This window comes from Dipodomys merriami, unplaced genomic scaffold (genome assembly GCF_024711535.1).
Source record: "Dipodomys merriami isolate MVZ:Mamm:240054 unplaced genomic scaffold, mDipMer1.0.p SCAF_121, whole genome shotgun sequence".
NCBI classification, from domain to species: Eukaryota; Metazoa; Chordata; class Mammalia; order Rodentia; family Heteromyidae; genus Dipodomys; species Dipodomys merriami.
The window spans coordinates 1,307,694-1,323,509 of NW_027202505.1; the positions used below are offsets into that span (position 1 = coordinate 1,307,694).

The 15,816-nt window shown below is 42.6% G+C and overlaps 1 protein-coding gene across 7 annotated transcripts in view; it reads left to right on the forward strand.

Annotated features, from left to right (window-relative positions):
• The first annotated feature begins 2,669 nt into the window (after positions 1–2,669).
• The window catches only part of LOC138823637 (ERI1 exoribonuclease 3), a 134,526-nt gene continuing 121,379 nt past the window's right edge, over positions 2,670–15,816 (forward strand). For 2 of the 7 annotated variants that reach the window (XM_070017067.1, XM_070017066.1), the window contains exons 1-2: positions 2,740–3,100; positions 4,987–5,062. In XM_070017067.1, the coding sequence (XP_069873168.1) occupies positions 2,966–3,100; positions 4,987–5,062 (211 nt within the window). In that variant the 5' untranslated portion in view covers positions 2,740–2,965. The other 5 variants (XM_070017068.1, XM_070017069.1, XM_070017064.1 and 2 more) reach the window with 5 other exon arrangements.

Sequence of the window (15,816 nt, forward strand, 5' to 3'; positions counted from 1 at the left end):
CAGACTAAAATGAACCATGTGCTCCAGGTGTGAGATATGGCACCCCTGTGACCACCAGAATGTTGGGGTAACCCAACTCTTCCTTTCTCTCTGTCTCTGGGATGTGATCATTCTCTGAGTCTTATCTAGAATTCAGTCCTTATGACAGAGAAATTAGCTGTGTTTTCTTTGAAGGTCTATTTTGGGGGGGGGGGTCGTGGGTCCTGAACTCTGGGCCTGGGCGCTATCCCCCAGCTCTTTAGCTCAAGGCTAGTGCTCTACCACTATGAGCCACAGTGCCACTTCCAGCTTTTTTCTTTTTGCTTATGTGGTGCTGAGGAATCGAACCCAGGGCCTCATGCATGCAAGGCAAGCGCTCTACCACTGAGCCACCTTCCCAGCCCACAAAGATATAGTTCTATATACTAGCAATGACTAATCCAAAAATAAATGCCATCAAAATGTTTTCTTTGAAGGTCTAGACAACTTGGTGATATGCTGCCTTGTCCTTTGATTCCCTCCTTCCTTGACTTACTTTTCTTTTCCCTTTACTCTTAATACCTATGCCTGTTCTTTCCAATTAAATCTAAGAATATAAGCCTTGCCTCAGGCTCTGTTTTCTAGGAAGCCTAATAGCACAAAACAAATACAAGGTTTTTAGGGAGTCAAATGCTGGCTTAGACGCAGGGCAAGGCACCAAGTATATACTGAGCTCTCAAACTGTTCTATTGTTTGAGTGATGTGTCTGGTTTTTGTCCCAAAAGAGCTTACATCCTGATGAGGTTCTGGAATCTGTATGGTTGAGTTCTATAGCACCAAAAAGGAAAGAGCATATTCTGGAAAGAAATCAAGGGATCCATGGAAAGGCTACATGGAAAATGTTTAGGCTGGGCCTTCACAAGACCTCCGATCCAGACAGGCAAATTTACTCCTTTCTTGTAGCTAAGAATGTTGTCAGCGCCCTGTTCTTAGGCTAGAACTTAAGATACAACAAAGCCAGAGATAAGTGAGGCCAACTCATGGCCTCTTATTTGAATTATTTTATTTTTATATTTACTTGTTTGTTCTTCCTCCCATGGTATATACGTATATTGTTTGCAAATATTTACCTACAAATTTTATAAAGTATAAATTCCTTGAGGATAAAGGTTTTGTGTGTCTTATTCAGCAACAAACGATGCCTAATATGTAGCAGAGACACTATAAATACATATTGACTGAGCTGGGTGCTGGTGGCTCACACCTGTAATCCTAGCTACTTGGGAAACTGAGATTTGAAGTTTGAAGTTCAAAGCCAGCCCAGGCAATAAAGTTTGTGAGACTCTTATCTCCAATAAACTACTCATAAAAATCCAGAAGTGGTGTTGTGGCTCAAGTGGCAGAGTGCTAGCTTTGGCACAAAGAGGCTCAGAGATAGCATCAAAATCTTGAGTTCAAGCCCCAGGACCAGCAAAAAAATTTAAAAAATATTGACTGAATAACTGAGTCTAATGTCTAGGTAACAACAAGAGGAGGAAGACCTGAGAAATGGGGATAGGCAGATAGATGTGCTTCCACTTTCCTGACTTTGACACGAGTGATATCTGTCATAGCTGCTATTTATTCCTTCCCTTGTTCACAAACATTCATAGTATGATTGTTTTTATAACTAACATGTACTGAGTATCACTGATATACAACAAGAACAATATGGAAATAATACTTAACCTAAAGGAGCTTAAATTCCTGGGGGGGAGAGAAGATAAGGACATAGATAATTATAAAACACTTTGATCAATTCTGTAGGTGCACAGTGGAATTGCCTAACCCCTTATTCGAATGAGATTAAGAAAGGCATTTTCTGATATGGGGATTATCAGGCATTTCCAGCGCAGGCAGAAACCATTATGTTAAGATTTTAGAGGTGGAGGGACCCAAAATGGTATCAATTGTCTTAACTGAAAATATGAAGGTGACAGGCAAAGGTGCTTGTTCAAACTGGCCTGTAAAATGTGTCCTGATCAACTGAGAGGCTGTCAAAGTCATCACTGGCTTGGTTAAGATGGAGGTTTCCCAGGTCATATAACTTGTTATCCATGCTTCCTAGAGCAGTGTAACCAAGATGTAGAAACACATCTTTGGTTTTGATAAGGGTTCTCTCCAGCTGGCAGGAGAAACTGGAAGCTTGTGACCAGAAATCCTTTCAACCTTGAAGTTTCCTATGTAGGGACATAAGTCAGTAGCCTCTTTCTTAGAAAGGTCCTTCAGATATCTGAGCATTTAATTTTCTTACCCTAATTCGCCTCCCTTCCTCCTAGTTCTCCTCCAGGCCTTCATCAGAGTAGATGATAGTGATTACTTGAATGAATGAACCATAAGGAAGTGTCACCTAAACACAATGTTACTTTATGAGTTTATACTCACCTTAATGTATATATGTGAGGAAAAGGAGATAGGGATACTTGAATTGCTGTAGACCTGAAGGAATCTTCGAGTTTTTGGTGTTTGATTTTAATCCCTTTCCCTGAACAGAAGTGACCTCCCCTTGTCTTCTGAGTACGTGAACCCACAAAACTACAAGTCCCATAAAGCCAGTAGCCGGCAGCCACCATCTTGGCACACCTTAGCGCGCATGCGAACGGGAAAACAAGCTCTTGAGGAGAAGAAGCCCCGCCTCACAACAGCTCATTGGTCAAAGGGGAGGCGGCGGACTCAGCGGTTGGCCACGGCGCCCGCCCGTCTACTGCGTCGGTAGGGGTCAGAGTGCGCGGAGGTGAGTCGGTGTGTTGTGGACTCGTGGTGCTGGCTGCTGCTGTTGAGGCGGCCAGGAACGGGCTGTGGGGAGCGGGCAGAGCTGGTCCTGCCCCTGCCTGGCCAGCGCCGCATTCGGCGCGGGCCGCACCCGCCGCCGCCAACTGCCCTGAGCGCCTGCTGAGGCCGAGGGAGACGTCGGGGCCTGCACCTGGAGAAAGCCTGCCGCGCTGGCCCCAAGGAGGGGGGCGTTGCCATGGCGACAGCCTCTCCCGCAGCTGATGGGGGGCGGGGGCGGCCCTGGGAAGGAGGGCTGGTCTCTTGGCCTCCTGCCCCTCCCCTTACGCTTCCCTTGACTTGGATGGGCCCGAGTTGGGGGCAACACCCTGGGGTGGGTGATGCGGAGAGGCCCTTAGCTTGGGCCCTGGTGTAATGCATGCGGCATGTGGGTCGTGGCGCGCGATGTGTGCAGCCTGGGGGTGTATTGGGTTCACCCTAGGTGCATGATCTGAGTAACATTTTGGAGAAGCGAGGTGGGGGGGTGGTGGGGGGGTAGGAGAAGGGAAGGAAAGGGGGTAGCGGGGCAGTGCTTTAATAGAAGATTGAATGAGTTGTTTAAGGGGGTTGACTTGTTAGCTGGGATTAAGAGGTTTAGCCAAAACTAGAAACAGAGGCAAGGAGATAGTAGATAATAGACCACGACCCCTTTCCCTCATCCTGGACACACGCACAGAAGGTTAGCAATTTCCCTCTGTAAATATGAAGTTGTAGTAGTAATGGTGGAAAGAGTAAAAGAGAGGCCTAGCCTGGCAAGCTTTTTGTTTGCCTTTACTATAAGTGGTCCAGCAACAGGTGTTTTCTTAAAACAATACAAAAATGAATGAATGTGAGTTGAGGCTTGACTGTGATTGTTCTGTGTTAACTTGGAAGATGGAGGATACAGATCCCTTCGTTGAGGATGTGGAGGTTTGGCTTTAGGGCTGGAATAGTGCTCATCATTGTCTTTGGCTAGAATTCTTTGGCCATTTCTTTGGTATTTGCTCTTTTTAGGTATTTCATCCGTTTTCCAGTGTAGTGTCAGCAAAGCATGGATCCCATTGGCTAGACTATACTCTATTTGACTACAGTAGGCTGTGATTGGCTGAATGATTTTTGATTGTAGAGTTTCTGCCAGAAATTGGCTTCATCAAATGCTGCTTTATTCTAACTTCATCATACACAGCATACCTTGTTTTAGTGTGCTCGTTCTTGGAGCATAAGTGTATTATACCTGAATCCCCTACCACTTAAAAGCCAATTTATAAACAGGGACTTCAAGTGTGACTCGACTAATGTGAGTCTGTGATCTTGGTTAGAAACCCACTTGGCTGCCTTTGGGCTGGAGGTAGAGAGTGGGGGTAGGGAATGGAACTGCCGGGAAGTGATTGATAAGGTTTCCTTTATGGATTCTGTGGTGCTTCATTGGAGCTCAGAGCACTTTGGCAACTTAAGCACTCCAAATTAAAAGCTCATTAACAATTCCTGCCCAAAGATCCTGTAAATAATCAGCTTGCTAGGTCATATAGCTTGGCTAAGAGCTCTCCCTCCAACTTGAAATTTCCAAATAAAAGTGCTTTTATTCCATTCCATTTTGAAAAGTGTTTTCTCTGTGGTAAAGCAAATTGGTAAGTGGCATTTTCCCCAGGGGATATGAGTTAAGTCTTAAATGTGTATGGGGCATATGTGTGTGTGTGTGTGTGTGTGTGTATATAAATTATTGATCAATTGATCATAGTTATTTCTTTGTGCGAAGGGCAGTTTGGGTCCTTTTGAAGATCTTAATTAGGTGATAAATACAATAGGTATCCCTTGATGTTTTAATTTGAGACTGGTTACTTTGACGTTTTTAGAACTTGAGGCAGACTTAGAAGTTTCTTGAAAATATTTCCTGCTTTGTGTGTCTATTTGCAGTGACATGTGGATTTGTAGTAACCAACCCCTCCCTCAGTTCTGGTTCATTTGTTCCTGGGCTCTGAATATTGTTAGCTTTATATCCTCCTTGTCCTGGACAAGACTTCAAATTATTCACTACTTCATGACCATCTTTCTAAATGTACTACCAGAGAATATGAAATTCATCATCCAGAAGCCAAATGTAGTATTAGTAACTTTTGAAAGTTTTGTAGGGTTAGTAGATGTTAGTGAGATTAGTAGTTTAAGGTATATTTTGATTCTTAGTGGGGATTTGATCCTTTGTATTGAGGTAGACTTGTTGCAGAGATGTGTGTTTGTCCACAGCATTGGGGCTTTCCGGCTCTTGCAGAACCTTCAGCATCCCCAGCTGCCAGTCTTGGCATCTTCGAAGTAAGGAGAGGTGAGAATCCTGTTGCATGGTTCTATTTGGCCTTTTCTGAGTATTTGGGGTTGGTGGGTATGGGATGGGGGTGGGTACAGACTACATTTGTTTTTGTGTCTCTATAGATAGATGGATGGATGGATGGATGGCATATGTTATCTATGTATATGGTATATATATATCACATATATGGTCTATGGTATCTCTATATCATATATGTCTATATATATCATATATATGGGCTCTGAATATTGTTAGCTTTATGTCCTCCTTGTCCTGGATAGGACTCCAGATAGATAGCTAGATAGCTAGATACCATATATACCATCTCCATATAGCCACTTTTGATAAGGCAGTATGTTCTCAAACCTATTGAAAGTTACCCTAGAGTAAGAGATGAGGATGAAAGTTGAAGGTTAACTCTGAGGATTGATGTCCAGGGACTTGGAGGCTGTTTGCCTAATAATTAAGTGCCAAGCAACTTTGCTAGTTTTTAGAATTGTAGTGGTGAACAAGACAACTATTGTCTCTGACAGCAAAGAGATAGAAAAGAGACAGTTTTGATATTCTCAAGAGTGCTGTAACAACGGAATAGTAGGTTCTTTGGGAGTAAGAAGTTTTCCCTGGACTTCTGGACTCTGGGATGACTTCTTGGAGGAAGTTACCTCTTGGCTGAGAATTAGATAAAATAGAAGGGACCAAGTGTGTTGAATTTAAGAAAGTTTATCATTATTAAAAGTGCCTCAGTAGGGTGTGTGTGTGTGTGTGTGTGTGTGTGTGAAGGCAGGACAGTACGGTGAGAAATGAAGAGGCATGAGGAATGAAATAGGAAAGGTAAGCAGAGTAATCTTGAGTAAGCTTGAGTAAGATGAGTATGGTTGTGTGAATAGAGAAAGAAAAAAGATAAGCGTTTTTCTGTAAAGGAAAAAATAGTAAATATTTAAACTCTGTGGTTCTGTGTCACAACTATTCTACACAACTTGTTGTCATAGTATGAAACAGAATGAACACAGCTATAGTCCAGTAAAACTTGTAGAAACAGGTGGATTTGGTCCATGGACCACAGTTTGCTGATTCCCTAGATCATACCTAAGAACAGCAAGAAGCAAATTGAAGGTTATAAGTAGATGGGTGAGGTGTTGCATGATTGTAATCCCAGCACTAGGGAGGATAAAACAGGAGGATTGAGGCAGGAGTTGAGGCTACCCTGGGATACATAGTGAGACACTGTCTTAAAACAAAAAAACAGGGGCTGGGAAGGTGGCTCAGTGGTAGAACGCTTGCCTTGCATCATGAAGCCCTGGGTTCAATTCATCAGCACCACATAATCAAAAAGAAAAAAGCCAGAAGTAGCGCTGTGGCTCAAGTGGTAGAGCGCTAGCCTTGAGCTGATGAGCTGAGGGACAGCGCCCAGGACCAGAGTTCAGGCCCCATGACTGGACCCCCCCCCCAAAAAAAAAAAGTTATAAGCAACAAATTTGACATTACATTTGTGCTGTAGAAAGTTTTATTTTAATGCCAGTATAAAGTCTAGATTGAAGAATTCAGGTAATTATGGAAGCAGAGACCAGTAAGAAGGCTGTGGCAGTTACATGGGTAGCATAGTGTACATTTCTACCTTCGTAGCACGATTTGATTCTTAAAAACTAAGTATAAGGGCTGAGGGCTAAGTATAAGGGCTCATGTGGTAGAACACCTGCAAACATGAAGAGGTCCTGAGTTCAAGCCCCAATACTGCCAGAAAAAACAAATGCCAAAAAACTAAGTGTAATTGAATTTTACATACCTCTCTCTATTGGTTCTTTTAACTTCTTAGTCAAGGACTTTTTTTTTAAATATTAACTTGCTTTTCACAGACTAGGAAACAACGACAAGAAAAGAAAATGTAGAATTAAAAGGTTTGGAGAATACTTTTTTTTCTTTTCTTTTCTTTTTTTTTTTTTTTTTTGTTTGTTTGTTTGTGGGGCTTGAACTTAGGGCCTGGGTGCTGTCCCTGAGCTTTTTCACACAAGGCTGGTGCTCTACCACTTTGAGCCACAGAGCCACTTCTGGTTCTCTGGTAGTTAATTGGAGATTAATTGGAGTCTCACAGACTTTCCTGCCCAGACTGGCTTTGAACCTAAATTCTCAGATCTCAGTCTCCTGAGTAGCTAGGATTTACAAGCATGAGCCACTGGTGCCCAGCTGGAGGACTCTTTTTTATTGAAGGAAGTATGGAATAAATGGAATCCTGAAAGTAATTTTGATTTTAGAGCTCCTAGTATAATGCCATTTGCTTTGAACCTCTTGGACTTTCCTTAAGCTTTCCAGGAAATTGTCTTATGTAATTCTACTCAGTATTTCCTTGCTTATAGCAAACTGATGATGACCATTGCTCAGCTTTGGAAATGCCTCCCAGTTCAGGCAGATGGTATGTGTGAGGCACAGCACTAAATAAAGTATTGAGTGTACTCTCCTTTTGCCTTCTTCCTCCTATGTGCCCAGTGTACTTGGAGTGAATGAGCGAAGCTTATAGGTTTCTGGTAGTAGTGTTTTTATGATTTTGAACAGTCTCTGGACTTCCCTTTCCTATGATATGAGACTTAATAGGATTAGTTAAAGGCTTTAATAATGTATGTAAAGCTTTTAGCATAGTGTCTTGATGATTTGTGTGTGTGTGTGTGTGTGTGTGTGTGTGTGTGTGTGTGTGTGTGTGAGTGAGTGAGTGAGTGTGTCAGATCTCAAGGCTAGTGCTGCACCACTTGAGCCATAGCTTCCCCTTCTGGCTTTAGTGGTTAATTTGAATTGTCTCATAGACTTTCCTGTCCCCTGGCTTTGAACTGTGATCCTCAGGTCTCAGCCACTGAGTAGCTAGAATTACAAGCACAGTAGTTGGGTGAACTGGTCTTTAGCTTAGTTGTAACCACGGCAAGGTGCTGCTTTTTGTAATGGAAAATTCATATTCAGCAAGAGTTCTATTTCTCAGGATAGATAGTAATTCCAATATTGTCTGTAAAACAAATTGAGTAAACAGCTTCTCAGTAGAAATCCACCAACATGTTACCAGTCCCTGGCTTTCTGAGATCATTTATTAACATTGCCAACTTTGTGGCCACACATCATTGTAAAATGCCTCTTGAATGTTTTTTCTTTTCATCACCACTCTGGGAAATTGTTCAGGCAGTCAGTATTTGTTTCCTTGCTACTGTGAGAAAACTGAGGCCCAAGAAGGTTGGTTATTAGTGAGTTACTCAAGGGGTCACACTGTGAATACTGACAAAGCTAGTACAGACTTGCCCCCAGATGAAATTGTTAGTTGATTGCTGTGATTTTGTTTCCTTTGAGTGAGAGAGATGCATAGTCATTGCAGATCTGCAGTGTGGTGCATGCCTTGTCCAGATCTAGTGGGTGTGATTTGGATTTTATTTTATTCATTTGGGTTCTTTTGGGTTTTAACTGATGACTGTTTTGACCAAACCTGTTGGAAAGCAGAATCCCTTTGGGTTGTTGTTTTTAGCCTTTCCTCCATTGGGGGACTCTCCTTAGAGAGCCTTAGGTTACAAGGGATTGCTTTGATATGTTCAAAATTATGCCTTGTGCCCCACAGCTACAGGTAAAATCAAAAGGCAGATAATTTATGGGAGTGTCAAAGCTGGCCGCTGGCACCTCAGAAGGCCATTAGTATGCCTGTTCAGACCCTGTGTCCTTGCAATTGATTCCTCTTTGCATGAGCCTGATTTGGGAAGCTGTAGATCTGTGGGTAGTGATTGGATGTGACAGTCCAAACACTGGTCCCTAAATTAATCCTTTTAATGGTATTCCGGCATCAAGGCAATTTCTCTCTCTCTCTCTCTCTCTCTCTCTCTCTCTCTCTCTCTCTCTCTCTCTCTCTCACACACACACACACACACACACACACACACACACACACACACAGTGAGAAAATTGAATGGACTGGGTGAAAGAAAGAAGAGAAGCTTTGTTTGGTGCTTGGGCTGTTGTCTGTTCTGGCATGTTTTAACTCTAGAGCAGTTGATATCATGACTTTGGGCATATAAATTCATTCAGCAAATCTTTATTCACACTTGGTGTCTGGCTCTGTGTTAGGTGCTGGGAGTGCAAAAATGAACAAAACACAGCCCTTGACTTTTAAGAATCTAGCTCAGTGTTTCTCAGGCTTTAAAACTCATATGTTGCTGACATAAAATTGAAAGCCTACCTCAAAAACAATCAGTGTAAAAAAAAAGCTTGAAGATGTGGCTCAAGTGGCAAAGCACTGCCCAGCAAGTTCAAGGCCTCAAGTCCGCAGTATCACCAAAGAATGAACTGTGTTATTGTCACACTTAAGCAATTAACTTTATTTTACCAGAGAAAAGCTACTGAAAGGGAGATTTAAACTGGAATTTGAAGGAAGTGGTAGCATTTGCCAGGGTCCAGATTTGTTATCTTTTTTTGGTTGTTGTTGTTGGTCCTGGGGGTTAAACTCTGGGCCTGGGTGCTGTCCCTCAGGTCTTCAGCTCAAGGCTAGCTAGTACTCTACCACTTGAGCCACAGTGCAGGGTCCAGATTTGTTAAAGTCACATTTGGGAACTTGAACAAGAGCTGAATCTGCCTCTATCAGTTTTACACTCTGTAGGATGAGAAGATTTGGACCTTTGGAATAGTATTTGGAAAAGAGAGTTGAGTTTCTTGTATTGTCATTTATTACTGTTATTATTATTAATTATTTTGGTCAGTAGTGGGGCTTGAAGTCAGTATCTGGGCACAGTTCCTAAGCTCTTTTGCTCAAGACTAGTGACCTACCACTGTGAGCCACAGTGCCACTTTTCTGGTGGTTAATTGGACAAGTATCAGGGACTTCTTTCCTGGGCTGGCTTTGAACCAGGATCCTCATATCTTAGCTTCCTGAGTAGCTAGAATTACAGGCATGAGCTACCAGCGTCCAATTGTACTGCCTTTTTTTTTTTTTTTTTTTTTTGCGTCCGGTCGTGGGGCCTGAACTCTGGGCCTGAGCGCTGTCCCTCAGCTCTTCAGCTCAAGGCTAGCGCTCTACCACTTGAGCCACAGCGCCACTTCCGGCTTTTTCTTTTTGCTTAAGTGGTGCTGAGGAATCGAATCCAGGGCCTCATACCTGCAAGGCAAGCGCTCTACCACTGAGCCACCTTCCTAGCCCCTGTACTGCCATTTTAATTCAAGGCACTCCTTGTTTTTTTGTGCTCTGGGTTTTTTTTTTTTTTTTTCCAAGTGTATTTGGCTTTACTGGGGTTTGAACTAAGTAGGGGCCTTATGTTTGCTAAGCAGGTGATTTGCTACTGGACCACACCTCTAGGCCTTTTTTTGTTCCAGTACTGAGATTAGAAGTCAGGTCCTTATACTCTCATTTTCCCCCCTCAAAAGGATGGCACTCTTTTTTTTTTTTAAATTCACTGTTTTTATTAAGGTGTTATACAGAGGGGTTCCCATTTCATAAGTCAGGTAATGAGTACATTTCTTTTTTTGGACAATGTCACCACTTCTTTCACTTTCCCCCAGTTTTTCCTCCCATCCCTGCCCTTAAGTTACATAGTTCATTTTCTTTTCTTTTTTTGGGTCCGGTCGTGGGGCCTGAACTCTGGGCCTGGGCGCTGTCCCTCAACTCTTCAGCTCAAGGCTAGTGCTCTACCACTTGAGCCACAGCGCCACTTCTGGCTTTTTTCTTTTTGCTTATGTGGTGCTGGGAATCGAACCCAGGGCCTCAGGCATGCAAGGCAAGCGCTCTACCACTGAGCCAACTTCCCAGCCCCACATAGTTCATTTTCTACATAGTGTATATTGAATAGCATGACTGCATTTGTTCACTCCTCCCTCCCTCCCTTTCTGGGTACCCCCTTTGTCCCACCCCTTAAAGAAAATCCCAAAGCAAAAATACCACCACCAGCAATAACAATAACAAAAAAACCCATAACGCTGGCACTTAAATCTCACTTTCACATCTAGCTTTTTGCTGGTTAATTGGAGGTAAGTAGAGTATCATAAGAGTTTTCTGCCTGGGCTGTCTTCAGACTGTGATCTCAGATCTCCTCAGCCTTCTGTGTGGTTAGGATTACAGGCATGAGCCACCAGCACCCAGCCTCCAGGCCTTTTTTGCACTGGTTATTTTTTAGATAGGGTCATGCTTCCTGCCCAGGTGTGTACCTGGAGTGCAGTCTACCTATTTTAGGCTTTAGGTCATAACTAGAATACCAAGTGTGTGTCATAATGCATTGAGATAGTCTTGTGGGCCTTTCTTACTAGGATGGACTGGAACTATGATCCTTCTAATCTTAGCCTCCCATGTAGCTTAGGGCAATACTTGGCAAATTTTTTTCCTTCCTTTTTTTGGAGGGCGGGGGCAGTCCTGGGGCTTGAACTCAGAGCCTGGTGCTGTCTCTGAGCCTCTTTGTGCCCCAGGCTAGTGCTCTACCACTTGAGCTATAGTACCACTTCCGACCTTTTCTGAGTGTAATTTATTGGAGATGAGTCTTATGGACTTTTCTGCCTGGCTGGCTTTGAACCAAAATCCTAAGGTCTCAGCCTCCTGAGTAGCTAAGATTACAAGTATGAGCCACCAGTGCCTGACATTTTTTTTTTTTGAGGGGAGGTAACAGTACTAGTTGTTGAACTTAGGACTTCCTACTTGCTATGCAGGCATTGCTCTAGGACTTGAACCATTCCCAGCCCTGGTTTTCTTTTTAAAATATAAAGTAAAATACTATGAAAACAAATTTGGGTGATTTAGGCGATTGAAATTGATAGGCATGGTTAGCCCTGTGGCTGATGGGGTAATCAGTCAAGTGTGAAATGTGGGTCATCAAACATGGTAGAGGATAATAGAACCCCAAAGAGCTGAACACTTTCTTTTTTCTTTTCTTTTTTTTTTTTGGTCGGTCATGGGGCTTGAACTCTGGGCCTGGGCGCTGTCCTGCAGCTCTTCAGCTCAAGGCGAGCGTTCTACCACTTGAGCTACAGCGCCACTTCTGGTTTTCTGGTGGTTTATTGGAGATTGGAGTCTGACGGTCTCTCCTGCCCGGGCTGGCTTTGAACCGAGATCCTCAGATCTCAGCCTCCTATGTAGCTAGGATTACAGGCGTGAGTCACCAGCGCCCGGCTTGAGCTGAACACTTTTTGGGTTTTGTTTTTTTTTTGGGTCTGGTCGTGGGGCCTGAACTCTGGGCCTGGGCGCTGTCCCTCAGCTCTTCAGCTCAAGACTAGCGCTCTACCACTTGAGCCACAGCGTCACTTCCGGCTTTTTTCTTTTTGCTTATGTGGTGCTGAGGAATCGAACCCAGGGCCTCATACATGCAAGGCAAGCACTCTACCACTGAGCTACCTTCCCAGCCCATTTTTTGGGTTTTCTTTCTCCTTTGACAGTCTGTGGTTTTCATAGAAAGTGCTCTAGCAGTACAGATGCATTCATCAGATTATCCAGGCTATTTTTAGCCACCTAACACAAAGTGAGTTCCAGACAGCTGGTATAGTGTTCTTTGTTGTTGCTTCTTGACCTCAGCATCTGTGGTACTAAAGGTCAGACCAGGGACTCATCCTAGGAAACTAAGGAAACTAAAGCTAGAGCTTCTGGTTCAAATGCTTCCAGTCAGCTGGAATGTTTTCCTCTGGAATGTACCCCTACCTCCTAGTCTGGTTTAATGACATGAATTAAGGATGATATGAACACATACACTCTCAGAGACTTCAAGATTTTGTGGCTGGAGAGATAGAGAAGGAGTAGACTACATGTTTCCTGACGGACTCCTCTTCTTGCCCCATTCCTGAGGCTCCTCTGGCCTGTGTATGTGTATGTTGAAGGATGACTCCCTCCTTCTGCCTGCCCTTCCCCCTCCAGTAATGGAGGCTATAAAATGTCTATTTACCCAAGACACCAGAACGACTCCTCTGTGGTTCCACTAATCTGGTGATTTGGTGCTTCTTTGGTCTCTCAGGTAAATACAGATTGAGTCTTTTTATAAAGGCATATTATTTCCCTCATTAAATGTGTGTCTTGGCACATGTGTTATTTACCTGATAGACAGTAATGGCTGCAGAGGAGCCATTGGTGTCTGTTGTGTAAATACTCTGCACAGAGACCGTTCTCCAGGGGCTCTGGCTCAGGCCTGTTTCTCCAAATCGGGCCAGCCCAGGGCAGTCCCTGTTTACCCCTTTCCTGTCCCCATTGGGGAAGCTGGTCCCTTCATTTTGAGGTGAAAACGGTTCTTCTCTGTGGGCTGCTTAATACTTTTAATTTGCTCAGAGAAGGATGTCTGAGAAGAAATGAGTATAAATTTTGACTCTGATAGAAGAAATAGAAGTAGAATCATAAACTTTCTTTTTAGTACAGCCTTTAAATCAGATAACCTGCCCAGTGCTGTTGGTTTACACCTATAATCCTATCTACTGAGAAGACTAAGATCTGGGGATCATGACTTAAAGCCAGCCTAGGCATGAAAGTCTGTGAGACTCTTTATCTTCAATTAACCACCAGAAAACTGCAAGTGGTGCTGTGGCTCAAACGGTAGAGCACTATCCTAGAGCACAAAAGGATAGGGGCAGTGCCCAGGTCTCAAGTTCAAGCCTCCGGACCGGTACCAAAACAAACTCCCCAAACTCCCAGATATCCAAAGTTCTAGATGATGTTATAATCTATGGACTTACATTCTGTAAATCTGTAACTTTGAAGTATGAAGACGTAGTAGAAAAATCCCTAACTTGCCAAGGGATAGAAGAGCAGGTAGAATGCCATAACTAGAGTTACAGGGATGTTTTCTAAGAAGACCATGGCAGAGAGTGGATTGTTCCAAGGAAGGGGCCATTGTGTGGGACTGTTCTTTTGGAGACTCAGCTGGATAGACCATGTAGCTTGAGGATGCTTTGAGGACTGACATATGCCTACCTTCTATGGATGTTACGATGGATCTCTTCCTCACATACTATATGTTACGTTTTTCTTTTTAAAACTACATTGTATATGACTTCATTATGTTTGTTTATACATATATTTATTTTATTGTCCTGGGTGTTAAACTTCAGGGCCTTATGCAAGTTCCCTCAGCCTTATACATAAACTTAAAAAATAAATTTTTTGAAACAGCCCCAAATAGGTATAGAAATTGTAAGTACAATAAAAAGAATTTTTCTTGAACCATTTTAGGATTAAGTTCTTGAACTAATGCCCTATCTCCCTGAGTACTTTTGAGTATATTTCTTACAATCAAGGACATTTTTTCACCTAACTGCAATATATCTGTCAAAATCAGGAAATTAACATTGAATGTTTCTGCCATCTAATCCACCAATCCCATTCAGGTTTTTCCAATTGTTCTAGGATTGTTCTTTGTAGCAAAACGATATGGTTTAAAATTGTAGTTAGCATTTACTTATCAAGTCTCTTTAGCCTCCTTTAGACTTTCTTGGAAAACTTCCTTTGACATTCATGATTTTGATTCTTTTGAAGATTACAGGTTGGTTATTGTGTCCCTCAATTAGGGTTTGTCTGATATTTTCTCATGATTAGATTAGGTAATGCCTTTTACAGAAATGTCATAGAAATGACATCTTTTCTGATAGCACATGATTTTGACTTACCCTATTATTGATGATGTTTATTTTTGTTCAGTTGATTACAGTGATGTCTGCCAGGCTTCTATATTGTAAAATTACTTTCTATTGTAATTTAAGCATTTTGTGGAGAGATACTTTGAGAGTACGTAAATATCCTTCTATAAACTTTTAGTTGTTTGTAGGTATGTATGTATGTATGCTTATATGCATGCATGTACTCGTGTTTTGCTCATTCAGAACATAGCAATCCATTACTATCATTATGGAACTAGGAAGGTGGCTCAGTGGTAGAGTGGTTGCCTTGCATGCATGAGGCCCTCGGTTCGATTCCTCAGCACCACATAAGCAGAAAAAGCTGGAAGTAGGGCTGAGGCTCAGGTGGTAGAGTGCGGGTCTACAGCTGAAGAGCTGGGGGACAGCGCCCAGGCCCAGAGTTCAGGCCCCACAACCAATAAAAAACAACAACAACAAAAAAAACCCATTACTATAATTATTTACTTGGCAATAGGAGTCCTTTTGATATATTTCCTTCATTCTTTAAGCTTTTCCTTTTCTGGGACAACAAGATATTTCAGGCTCATCTTGTACTTTTTCTGCCACAGCCCTGTAATCAGCTATTTCTCCAAGGAGCTCTAGTTCTCCTAGTGTAGAATGATATTTAGAAGGGAACAAAGTGCTATTTGTACTTATTACTATGGAGTGTTGCTTCTGGCCCTTCCTTAGACAGAGCTAGAACATAGCTCTGTGTGTGTGTGTGTGTGTGTGTATGTACATACATATATATAATCATACTTGTATTTACATCTACATTTATACATCTCTGTGTCAAAGACTAAGACGTGTGTGTATGTGTGTGAGTGTGTGTGCATGTGCATGCGCGCACATGTACCCATACTGGGGCTTAAATCCAGTGTCTCGCTTTGGCTTGGCTTTTTTTCCTGTTATGGCTGGAGTTCTACTTCTTGAACCATACCTTCCAGGATTTTTGCTGATTAATTGGAGGTGAGAGTCTCATGGAGTTTTCTGCTGATGCTGGTATTGAACTGGGAAACTCAGATTTCAGCTTCCTGTGTACTTAGGATTACAGCAGAGTTAATAATATTCTTACTGCCAATTCCAGTCCAACACCATGAATTTTTTTTCTCCCCCAATTTTATTTCCTTTATCAGAAACCTGGATCCTGTTGCATGTGTTAAGACATATGCATTTATTTGGTCTGT